Source organism: Populus alba, chromosome 17, assembly GCF_005239225.2.
Source record: "Populus alba chromosome 17, ASM523922v2, whole genome shotgun sequence".
Classification (NCBI taxonomy): Eukaryota; Viridiplantae; Streptophyta; class Magnoliopsida; order Malpighiales; family Salicaceae; genus Populus; species Populus alba.
In genome coordinates this window covers 17,856,962-17,868,380 of record NC_133300.1, presented here as the reverse complement: position 1 = coordinate 17,868,380, position 11,419 = coordinate 17,856,962, and the positions used below count along the sequence as shown (strand labels likewise).

At 36.8% G+C, this 11,419-nt stretch overlaps 2 protein-coding genes across 2 annotated transcripts; both read right to left on the bottom strand.

The window, feature by feature from the left end:
• Positions 1-3,204: 3,204 nt before the first annotated feature.
• Positions 3,205-5,079, bottom strand: LOC118039595 (transcription factor MYB113). The gene is made up of 3 exons (XM_073405564.1): positions 5,041-5,079; positions 4,856-4,883; positions 3,205-3,885 (listed from the first exon to the last, which is right to left on the bottom strand). Exons 1-3 carry the CDS (start codon positions 5,077-5,079, stop codon positions 3,305-3,307), a joined length of 648 nt encoding a protein of 215 aa, XP_073261665.1. The 3' UTR covers positions 3,205-3,304.
• A 3,569-nt stretch (positions 5,080-8,648) lies between these two features.
• On the bottom strand, positions 8,649-10,765 carry LOC118039592 (transcription factor MYB113). The gene is made up of 3 exons (XM_073405563.1): positions 10,648-10,765; positions 10,194-10,323; positions 8,649-9,225 (listed from the first exon to the last, which is right to left on the bottom strand). Exons 1-3 carry the CDS (start codon positions 10,763-10,765, stop codon positions 8,649-8,651), a joined length of 825 nt encoding a protein of 274 aa, XP_073261664.1.
• Positions 10,766-11,419: the final 654 nt, after the last annotated feature.

The following is an 11,419-nucleotide window of genomic DNA, read 5'->3' as shown; positions in this document are numbered from 1 at the left end:
ATGACCCGAAATTCAAAGGCAACTGAATTTCAGCAACCGGGGCATCGAAGTCGGAATGCCGCGAAACTCACCGAGTCAAAGCGTTTCGCCGTTTGCGGAACAAAGTCTGATGTAGAACAAGTAGCAGAAACATACATGCTCAAGAGGGATCACCCGAAATTCAAAGGCAACTGAATTTCGGCAACCGAGGCATCGAAGTCGGAATGCCGCGAAACTCACCGATTCAAAGCGTTTCGCCGTTTGAGAAACAAAGTCTGATGTAGAACTAGTAGCAGAGTCATACATGCTAAAGAGCGATCACCTGAAATTCAAAGGCAACTGAATTTCAGCAACCAGGGCATCGAAGTCGGAATGCCGGGAAACTCACTGAGTCAAAGCGTTTCGCCGTTGGCGGAAGAAGTCTGATGTAGAACAAGTAGAAGAAGCATACATGCTTAAGAGGGATGACCCGAAATTCAAAGGCAACTGAATTTCGGCAACCGGGGCATCGAAGTCGGAATGCCGCGAAACTCACCGAGTCAAAGTGTTTCGCCGTTTGCGTAAAGAAGTCTGATTTAGAACAAGTAGGCGAAGCATACATGCTAAAGAGGGATCACCCAAAATTCAAAGGCAACTGAATTTCGGAAACCGGGGCATCGAAGTCGTAAAGCCGCGAAACTCAACGAGTCAAAGCGTTTCGCCGTTTCCGGAAGAAAGTCTGATGTAGAACAAGTAGCAGAAGCATACATGCTAAAGAGCGATCACACGAAATTCAAAGTCAACTGAATTTCAGCAACCGGGGCATCGAAGTCGGAATGCCGGGAAACTCACCGAGTCAAAGTGTTTTGCCGTTTGCAGAAGAAGTCTGATGTAGAACAAGTAGCAGAAGCATACATGCTCAAGAGGCATGACCCGAAATTCAAAGGCAACTGAATTTCAGCAACCGGGGCATCGAAGTCGGAATGCCGCGAAACTCACCGAGTCAAAGCGTTTCGCCGTTTGCGGAACAAAGTCTGATGTAGAACAAGTAGCAGAAACATACATGCTCAAGAGGGATCACCCGAAATTCAAAGGCAACTAAATTTCGGCAACCGAGGCATCGAAGTCGGAATGCCGCGAAACTCACCGATTCAAAGCGTTTCGCCGTTTGAGAAACAAAGTCTGATGTAGAACTAGTAGCAGAGTCATACATGCTAAAGAGCGATCACCCGAAATTCAAAGGCAACTGAATTTCAGCAACCGGGGCATCGAAGTCGGAATGCCGGGAAACTCACTGAGTCAAAGCGTTTCGCCGTTGGCGGAAGAAGTCTGATGTAGAACAAGTAGAAGAAGCATACATGCTTAAGAGGGATGACCCGAAATTCAAAGGCAACTGAATTTCGGCAACGGGGGCATCGAAGTCGGAATGCCGCGAAACTCACCGAGTCAAAGTGTTTCGTCGTTTGCGTAAAGAAGTCTGATTTAGAACAAGTAGGCGAAGCATACATGCTAAAGAGGGATCACCCAAAATTCAAAGGCAACAGAATTTCGGCAACCGGGGCATCGAAGTCGGAAAGCCGCGAAATTCAACGAGTCAAAGAGTTTCGCCGTTTCCGGAAGAAAGTCTGATGTAGAACAAGTAGCAGAAGCATACATGCTAAAGAGCGATCACACGAAATTCAAAGTCAACTGAATTTCAGCAACCGGGGCATCGAAGTCGGAATGTCGGGAAACTCACTGAGTCAAAGCGTTTCGCCGTTTGCGGAAGAAGTCTGATGTAGAACAAGTAGCAGAAGCATACATGCTCAAGAGGGATGACCCGAAATTCAAAGGCAACTGAATTTCGGCAACCGGGGCATCGAAGTCGGAATGCCGCAAAACTCACCGAGTCAAAGAGTTTCGCCGTTTGCAGAACAAAGTCTGATGTAGAACAAGTAGCAGAAACATACATGCTCAAGAGGGATCACCCGAAATTCAAAGGCAACTGAATTTCGACAACCGGCGCATGGAAGTCGGAATGTCGCGAAACTCACCGAGTCAAAGCGTTTCGCCGTTTGCGGAAGAAGTCTGATGTAGAACAAGTTGCAGAAGCATACATGCTCAAGAGGGATCACCCGAAATTCAAAGGCAACTTAATTTCGGCAACCGGGCATCGAAGTCGAAATGTCGCGAAACTCACCGAGTCAAAGCGTTTCGCCGTTTGCGGAAGAAGTCTGATGTAGAATAAGTTGCAGAAGCATACATGCTCAAGAGGGATCACCCGAAATTCAAAGGCAACTTAATTTCGGCAACCGGGCATCGAAGTCGGAATGCCGCGAAACTCACCGAGTCAAAGCGTTTCGCTGTTTGCGGAAGAAGTCTGATTTAGAACACGTAGCAGAAGCATACATGCTCAAGAGGGATCACCCGAAATTCAAAGGCAATTGAATTTCGGCAACCGGGGCATCGAAGTCGGAATGCCGCGAAACTCATCGAGTAAAAGCGTTTCGCCGTTTGCGGAAGAAGTTAGCGGCTACGCCGCTGGTGTCCACCGTTTTTTTGCCAAATTCCATCGTTTCGCCCCTGAAATCGTCATTTTTGCCATTTTAGGAAAGTTTCGTTTTAGCCATAACTTTTGATTTCCAAGTCCGAATTAATTGCTGTCAATTCCTGTTTGCTCAAGATTTATAGGCGTTTCATATTCTGCATTTATCTCAAATTTTTCATTTATGGCAAGTTTAATGTTTTGTGTCGTTTCCTTATCTGTCATGGGTTAGGTTAGAGTTTTGCTTTAAATACCATTGTAAAGCCTCTGGCCGGATTACCTATTGATTATTGAATAAAAACCCTTGAGTTTTCTGAGAGTTTCTCTCGTTGTAAATCATTTACGGAATATTGACTTTGGTCGTATTCCTTTACTGTTTTGTGCTGCGTCACTTCCTCTCTTCTCTCTCTAACCAGGTACAAAAAAAATAATGCAAATGAACTTGTGTGCCAAAATTGTTTTTTTTTTTAAATAAAATTGAAGGAGACCTAACTTGTATACATTGTATTTTTTTAAAGATCGAGAATCTAAGTGTATTTTTCATGCAATCTCTGGCACGCCTTTTATGTTTAGCGTCTTTTTCATTTCGGTCTCCTTTCCACCTTTAACTAAGAATTTAGACACAATTGGTCTTCAATTAGGATTAAATCAGTATATAAAACTTTGAGGACTAAAATGAATTTTAAAAAAATAAACAATATATCCTTGATTTTTTTGGTGAATGTGTGAATATTGTCGGCTAAACAGTAAACACCTCACCTTTTTAGATTTGCACTTCATTATTTTGGCACCAGATATTACAACAATACAAACTAAAGTATTTCATGTATTGACTAAATTCCAAAGCTCTGCTGCATCAAAGGCATTGGGACTCCAACAATGTTGTCCTTGTTCACAGAACACGTCTCCAATTCTCATCCCTTCTGGTGCGCTGTCCTCTGCAAAAAGACTTTTGATGGGCTCTTGGTCAGATTCTGACCCCGAACGGAGACATCCGGTGTTGCTCGATACATTAATTTCTTTGTCATCTAACAAGCTCTCCCACCACATCCTTTCAACTTCAAAAATATCGGAAGGGGACGATGCTGATGTAGAACATGGCTTACAAAGATCGTACCCATACTGAAAACCACCATTGAAAAATGGAATACCTTCTCCTCCTAACCAGCATAAACTTTTGAATTTATGAGGTCGAGGCTTTATTATGTTGGCTTTCGTTATTGCTTTTGGTTCTGGTTTTGTTTGAGCTTCTCTGGTGCCAGAAACCACCTTCTTACGCAGGTTTGTGTTCCAATAATTCTTTACATCATTCGGTGTTCTTCCTGGAAGTCTACCGGCAATCAATGACCACCTGTGTAACAAAACATAATGTAGTTTATATATATGTACATATATCGTGCAACATATGTGAAATTAATTGAGGTAATTATTACTGAATCAAGAATTTCCCTTTATAATCTAATTGGCTTCAATTCGATACAATGGTTTTCTTATCATTAAAAAAAAATTCCTCTTTATAATCCAAAATCCTTTAGCTTCCAAGTGAAGTGATTTTGAACCCTCCCCTAAGCTGTATGGCTTCGATATACTTGAGAGTGATTCGGTCAACGCTGTTTAATAGATGGAAGACTCTGGTCAAGACCGACCATGGAGATTTCAAGGCTTGTTTAGCAGGATTACAATGTTGATTAGTAATTTCGACTGTGGTTTTCAGCATGTCAATAGAGAAAGGAACTCTATTGGAGATGGGATTGAAAATTTCTCGTTTCTCCCTCTCTCTCTTACAAGAATTTCTTATAGTTTTGCTATTAGCTGCCATTGGTGATTTTTATTAGATCACTAGCAATAGTCTACCACTTCTTCATCCCTTGTTTTTACAATCTTTTTCTTCAACAATCTCAGATCGAGTCTTGATACTTCCATGCAAGGTTTGCAATGCATGTAATATATAATATATTTACACATTTTCACTTGCCTATTGCAAAGCAACCTGTGCAGCTTGATAATCAAGTCTTCTTCGTCCTCATAATACCGTCCTCTCTTGATACCTGGCTTGAGGTAATTCTGTTAAAGAATAATATAAATCATATCTTGGGGTCTTACCTAACAGCTTAAGCTATTGGGTTGAGATGATTCTTTGACATGATATCAGAGCTTTAATGACCAAGCGGTCACGAGTTCGAATCTCATCATCCCTATTTATTTGATAAAAATTATGCACAAGAAAATATGGGTCTGTGCAAGTTTTAAGCTTAAAGGGCTTTCACTTGAGGGGGTGTGTTAGAGAATAATATAAATTATATCTTGGGGCCTCATCTAACAGTTTAAGCTATTAGGTTGAGATGGTTCTTTGACAAATTCAACCACCTCAACCTGCAGCTTTTCCCGCATCTATTGAAGCCTGCAAATGAAAATTAAGAATCAGTGTACACCTTTTCCAAGTGTTATTCTTCGTCGCTGTAACCAAACACGAGAGACTATATATACTCGATATATATAGACATATAAACATGAGAAAATCTATTGATTTACAAGCAGGAACGAAGTCATTTAGATACCTGCTCTGGGAGAAACTTGATGCCATCTTCGTTCGCCATATTTCTCAACGCAATCCCTTAGAAGTATATCTTCCTCTCTGGTCCATGCACCTTTCCTTATTCCTGATGAGCTCACCATAGCGCCTCTCATGTAGTCTACTTCCCACCTGATTAAAGCTAGCAAGTCTATATACAAACAACATTTACATCACACTCACTCCAAACTATCATATTTATAGTACTTTTATTACCACGACAATGTTGTAGTTTCAAACAACAGCGACATGCATGGAACCGGTTCTTGCAATCATCAGCTACCAGTCCAACAATTTCAAACAGTTAAATAACGTTTTTAGTGGAAACGGTGCAAATTGTCTACTAGTTTCAAACAACAGCGATATGCATGCAAACGGTGCAAATTGTCTACTAGTGCTAGTGCTCAACTAACAATCAAGTGGAAGGATTATGAAATCCGTCCAAGAGGCAAGACGGGCAAACACCATCTGAAGTACCCCAAATCATGGTTATAAATGCATTTTAAAAAAAAAAAAAAAAAACTTTTTAAAAATTATATTTCTCGACATATCCAGTTTTCGGAATGTGGTTATTTATAAGTTAAATTTTTCAAAACCAATCATGGAAAAACACTTAAAAATATTACATAGCAAAAAAAGATAAAATGGTATTCCTATTATAACATCACTGAATAAACTAGTAAAATAAATTTAAATCAATGCATACATATTTGTTTTAAGAAAAAAAAAAAAAAGGTATTGTATACCAAATTTGCACTTTATAGCTAAAATCCACATATTAATTATATAATAAAAGACCTAAAAAAAACACGAGGGACATATATATAAATAAATTCAAAAAGATCAATAATTTTAAAAAAAAAAACTTTTCTGATATTCACAAAGACCTCTTTATCTAGATATCAAAATAAAAATGAGTAAAAATAAAGAGTTAAGGTATAAAGGTATGTTTTGCTAAACATAATCCAAAACAGATTTGGTCAGATGGGCTTGAGACTCAATCCCAGCCTGGTCTCAGCTTTTGTCTTTGTTTTTGAGCTGGATTTGACCTAACCTGTATATGACTAAGCTTAACACAGTGATTCCGGCCCAATTACTAGCCCAATCCAGTAACACGGTTGTGCAAAGGCTCGCATGCGTGAATTATTCGAATCTAAAGGAAGAGAACGTTAATAATGGAGCTAAAGGAAGCTTACCTGCGCTGCTGGTGAAGAGGCCGATGATGGTGTAATGGCTGACCTCCTCTCCTCTGTTCCTTCTGTTTCTTTTTGGTTCTGTGTTTTGCTCCTTCGTCTTCGTTCCCTCTGCGTCTCTAGTTCTGTCGTTATCTCTGGGTTTGCGTCCTGTGTTTTCGTTCTTCTCCCCCCGTCTCTGGTTTTTCGTTTCTGTTTTTTTCCTTCTGTTATCTCTGTTTTCGTCCGTCCCCGGTGCCTTTCCTCTGTTCCTCCCGTAGTGTCTCTCCCTTGTGTTCTTGTTTTATCTCTGGAAAACCCCCTGTTCTGCGTCTGTTTTTTTTGTCTGCTCCTTCGTTCTCCCCCTCCCGGTGTTGTTCTTTCTCTGGCTTTTATAAAGCCAGAGAACGTGAATAATGGAGTCATGGGATGGCATCGACTACTGTAGGTGGCTCAATCATGGGGCACAGACGTGACCATGATTGATGGTGGATTTCCTGTTGAATCGGTGGGATGAAGAAGGCGATGAAAACGGCGCCGTTTTCAACAGAAATGATTATTTCCAATTTGATCCCTGAACTTCTCACATTTAATAATTGGGTCCCTAATCAAGGAAATTCTTTTTTTTTTTTTAATTTTACCCCTTGATAAAAGTGTAACTAAACCCCTGAATTTTAGCGTTATTTAGAAAAAAGTCCTTGAGTTTTGGATTATTCAATTGAGTTCTTAATTGACTCTTCAACTTTTAATTTTTTTCAAAATTACCTCTGGAAAAATCAATTAAACTCCCTAAAGTACCCCCTCTATTTTACTTTGGTTCATGGACTTTAATTTCTTGCAATGTTGCCTTGAATCATGCTCGAACTTTGATATTTCTTCAATTAAGTTCCTGATTTCATTAATTAATTAAATTAAAGTTCAATTAAGTCTTCAAACTTATCAATTCTTCTAATTTTTGACCAAATAGACTCCTAAATTTATAATTTCATCCTTATTAGTTTTCAAACTTTCAATTTGTGTTGTATTAACCCAATTCTTAAATTAATTTTTTATTCATTTTTTGTTGTTATTTATTTATTTATTTTTAAATTTAAAAAAAATTCAAAAATTGAATAATAATAATGCACTAGCAATATAACTTGCGCTCCGTTGTGGGCTAAATGTTTTTTCTCTAGCAAAAATATTGTACATACAGGTTTTTTCAATGCATTTTTGTTCATAAAAAATCTTAAGTATAAATTGAAAAGCTAATGTATATATGTAATCAAATAAATTTGGAACTATGTATGTTAATAAATGAAAAAAAAGTGTTAACAATATAAAAAAATAAAACTGAGAAAATCAAAAGACAAGTATATATCAAGACATTTAGTCTTGCAAGACGTAAAATTTAATATGTTATGTTTATTAATTTATTTATTAAAATTACTTTGTATTCAATTAGATGATATTAAAAATATAAAAACATATTATGCAAGACTGCACACATCAGAAATATTATAAAAAACATTATATTTTATTTTCAAAAATAATTTTTTTGTATACAGAAAATAAAAAAAAATATAGATGAATCAGAATGATTTTTTTGAAAAATTAAATATACTAAACACCATAAAAACAATATCTATCCAAAAAGAGGTTAAATAATAATAATAAAATAACATATAAAGGATATTAGTTGAAATATAAATTCAAAAATTATTTTTTTAAAAAAATGTATTGGTAAAAAAAAGCAATAAAAATAATAATTCAATTATTATGGTTTAATTCATCAAACTCATGATCTTAATCATAAACTCAATTAGGTTAAATATATATATTTCAAATTTATATTCAACCTAAAAACAATGAGCCAAAAAAAGCTTTGACTCGGGTCCTATGACCCGACATGTCTAAGCCACTGAAACGAAGAAGCAAGAAACTAGGGGTTAGTAAAAAAAATAAAAAATTGAGAAAATTAGGAAAAAAATAACAAAAAAAATCGAACCGTGAAAAAAAAACCGATTAGAATTATTGAAAAACCAACTAGTTCGGTTTTATAACCAAACCTGAACCGAAAAAAATTGAAAAAAAAACCCAAGTCAAATTGAAAAAAACCAATCTAAACCAGAAAAAACCGAGCTAAACCAAAAAAAACAAAGTCAAACCGGTTTAAACTGGTTTTTGTTCTAAAATAACCGAATCGAATCGAAACCGGTCGATTTGAATCGATTCCAATTTGGTTTTTGTTTTTTTTTTTAATTAATTTAGTTATTTTTTTTTTATAAAAACCAAACTAAATATAAAATGATCACCTATTAGAAACAATCATGGTTTATTATTATTATTTTTAATTTTTCAAAGAAAGGACGACAACAAGCCTTTTATAGTTTAACTTAAATAGTTTCGCCCGAAATATTACAACAACCCAGGCTAAAGTATTTCAAGTATTTATTAAGCTCCAGAGGTCGGCGTCAAAAGAAAGGTCACTCCAAGTCCAACAATGGTGTCCTTGTTCACAACAGAGTACGTCCGCAATTAATATCCCTTCTGGAGCGTTGTCCTCTACAAAAGGACTGTTGATGGGCTCTCTGTCATCTTCTGACCGAGAACCTAGGCATCCTTTGTTGTTCGATACATTAATTTCTTTGTCTTCTAACAAACTCTCCCACCACATGCTTTCAACTTCAATAATATCGGAAGGGGACAATGCTGATGTAGAACATGGCTTACAAAGATCGTACCCATATTGAAAACCACCATTGAAAAATGGAATACCTTCTCCTCCTAACCAGCATAAACTTTTGAATTTATGAGGTCGAGGCTTTATTATGTTGGCTTTTGTTCTTGCTTTTGGTTCTGATTCTGGTTCTGTTTGAGCTTCTCTGGTGCCAGAAACCACCTTCTTACGCAGGTTTGTGTTCCAATAATTCTTTACATCATTTGCTGTTCTTCCTGGAAGTCTACCGGCAATCAATGACCACCTGTGTAACAAAAAATAATAAATTTTCCGTAGAGTTAGTTACGGCTTCGATCTACTTCTTCCTTTCAAAACAAAACTGAAGAGGCATGGGTAATAGAGTGTGATTCGGGCAACGTTGTTAAATAGATGGAAGACACTCGCCAGGACCTGCTATGGAGACTTCAAGGCTTGTAATAGAATTAAAATTCTCCAAACAAAAAAAATAGTATTAAGATTATATATGCTTAGTAATTTAGAGGGTGTTTAGGAGCATGATAATTGTTGCTTTTCAAATAGTTTTTCGTGCCGAAAAGCATGTCAATAATGTTTTTTTAATTTTTAAAAATTATTTTTAATATTAACACATCAAAACAATCCAGAAAATACAAACCACACTCAATTTTAATAAAAAAAAAATTAAAATTTTTTAAAAAACAGGTTAAACCACTTTACCAAAGCAATTAATACCAAAGCAATTAATATGTACTTCTCAGCATGCCAACAGGGAAAGGAACTATTTAGAAGATGGACTGACAAAGCAAGGTCCACACAGACAGCATGCCCTTTCGGCTTGGCTTTGAGCTTTGTAATTCTGTAATTTCGTAGAGCCGCTTTCTTGTCGCCGTCAGCTTTCAATAAAAAAAAAAAAAAATTGAGGAGTAAGGCTTCCATCAGTTCAAGTTTTCCTCTTAAATTTCTCACTAAATATGAGATAGCATTTTATTTATAGAAAAGATAATCCTCTTCAGTCGGTTGAAGTCCCTGATCCCTCTCTTTCTGAGACTTCTTTGGCCTTGCTATTAGCTGCCATTGGTGATTTTTCTTAAACCACTAGAAACAGTACCACTTCTTCATTCCTTGGTTTTTACCTCTCATCTTCAACAATCTCAGATCGGGTATTCATGGTTTTTCGTATTTCTTTCTTCTCATTGTTAGTTATTTTCCTTACAATGTGCTTTTAGTGAATACTCTGTCTTGTCAAAAAGAAAAAAAAATTTCTAGATTGGTTAAGACATTTTCACTTGCCTGTTGCCCAGCAGCTTGTGTAGCCTGATAATCAAGTCTACTTCGCCCACTGAAAACTGTCCTCTCTTGACATTTGGTTTAAGATAGTTCAACCACCTCATTCTACAGCTTTTCCTGCATCTATTCAAACCTGCAAATTAAAATTAAGAGTCAGTGTATACTTTTTCGAGCGTCCAGCTAGTTGAATGTTAGTCTTTGCCTCTAGTGTAGCTGCTCTCAAACACGAGAGACTGTATATATATATATACTGGATATAGACATATAAACATGAGAAAATCTCTTGTGATCAGAATTGCTCGTGATCACACCATATGTAGAAAAAAGAGACCATATTGTTTGTCGAGAAGATATGGAGATACTTATATACAGACCTTGGACTACAGGATGAGGATAGCCCTCTTCGGTCCCTAGAAACCAACACTATTTACAAGCATGAACGAAGACATTTAGATACCTGCTTTGAGAGGAATTTGAAACCATCTTCCTTCACCATATTTCTCGACGCACTTCCTTAGAAGTATATCCTCCTCTTCGGTCCATGCACCTTTCCTTACTCCGAATGAGCTTACCATAGTGCCTCTTACGTAGTCTATGCCCACCTTATTAGATCTACCAAGACTCCATTAATATATATGGAATCACGTGAAGAACATTTGCATGTTGATCACTGGCTCTAAAATATCATATATAAAGTACTTTTCTCAGCTCAATTTAGTAGTTTCTAACTACAGCGACGTGCATGGTTTGTAACCACATGAGGTTTTCCTTCTGAAGGTGTATGGTTCAAAAGGTGGAAACTGTTTTGCATTCATCAGCTACCAGTCCAACAATTCCAAATCGTTAAATATCGTTTTCGCCCCTCGATTGAAGTTTGGCTATCAGTTCTTGATAAACACTAGCTAGGTGACAAAATTTCATGATCTTTAGGGAGAAACCACCTTCTTACGCAGGTTTGTGTTCCAATAATTCTACACATCATTTTCCGTTCTTCCTGGAAGTCTACCAGCAATCAATGACCACCTGTGTAACAAAACATAATGTATTATATATGTACATATCTCGCGCAACATATGTGAAATTAATTGAGATAATTATAATTAATTGAATAAACAATTTGCCTTTATAACCTAATTGGCTTCATTTTAATACAATTTGTTCTCTTATCATTAGAAAAAAATTCCTCTTTATATTCCAAAATACTTTAATTAGCTTCCAAGTGAAGTGAT

Bases quoted from the DNA above. Each gene is read 5' to 3' on its own strand.
- LOC118039595 (XM_073405564.1), bottom strand. From the start codon at position 5,079: ATGGCGAACGAAGATGGCATCAAGTTTCTCCCAGAGCAG. The intron at 4,884-5,040 runs GTATCTAAATGA...TTTCATTTGCAG, and splicing joins TCAAGTTTCTCCCAGAGCAG to GCTTCAATAGATGCGGGAAA. The intron at 3,886-4,855 runs GTTGAGGTGGTT...AATTTCACATAT, and splicing joins AGATGCGGGAAAAGCTGCAG to GTTGCACGATATATGTACAT.
- LOC118039592 (XM_073405563.1), bottom strand. From the start codon at position 10,765: ATGGTAAGCTCATTCGGAGTAAGGAAAGGTGCATGGACCGAAGAGGAG. The intron at 10,324-10,647 runs GTATCTAAATGT...TTTAATTTGCAG, and splicing joins TCAAATTCCTCTCAAAGCAG to GTTTGAATAGATGCAGGAAA. The intron at 9,226-10,193 runs GCAAGTGAAAAT...GAAGCCGTAACT, and splicing joins CACAAGCTGCTGGGCAACAG to AACTCTACGGAAAATTTATT.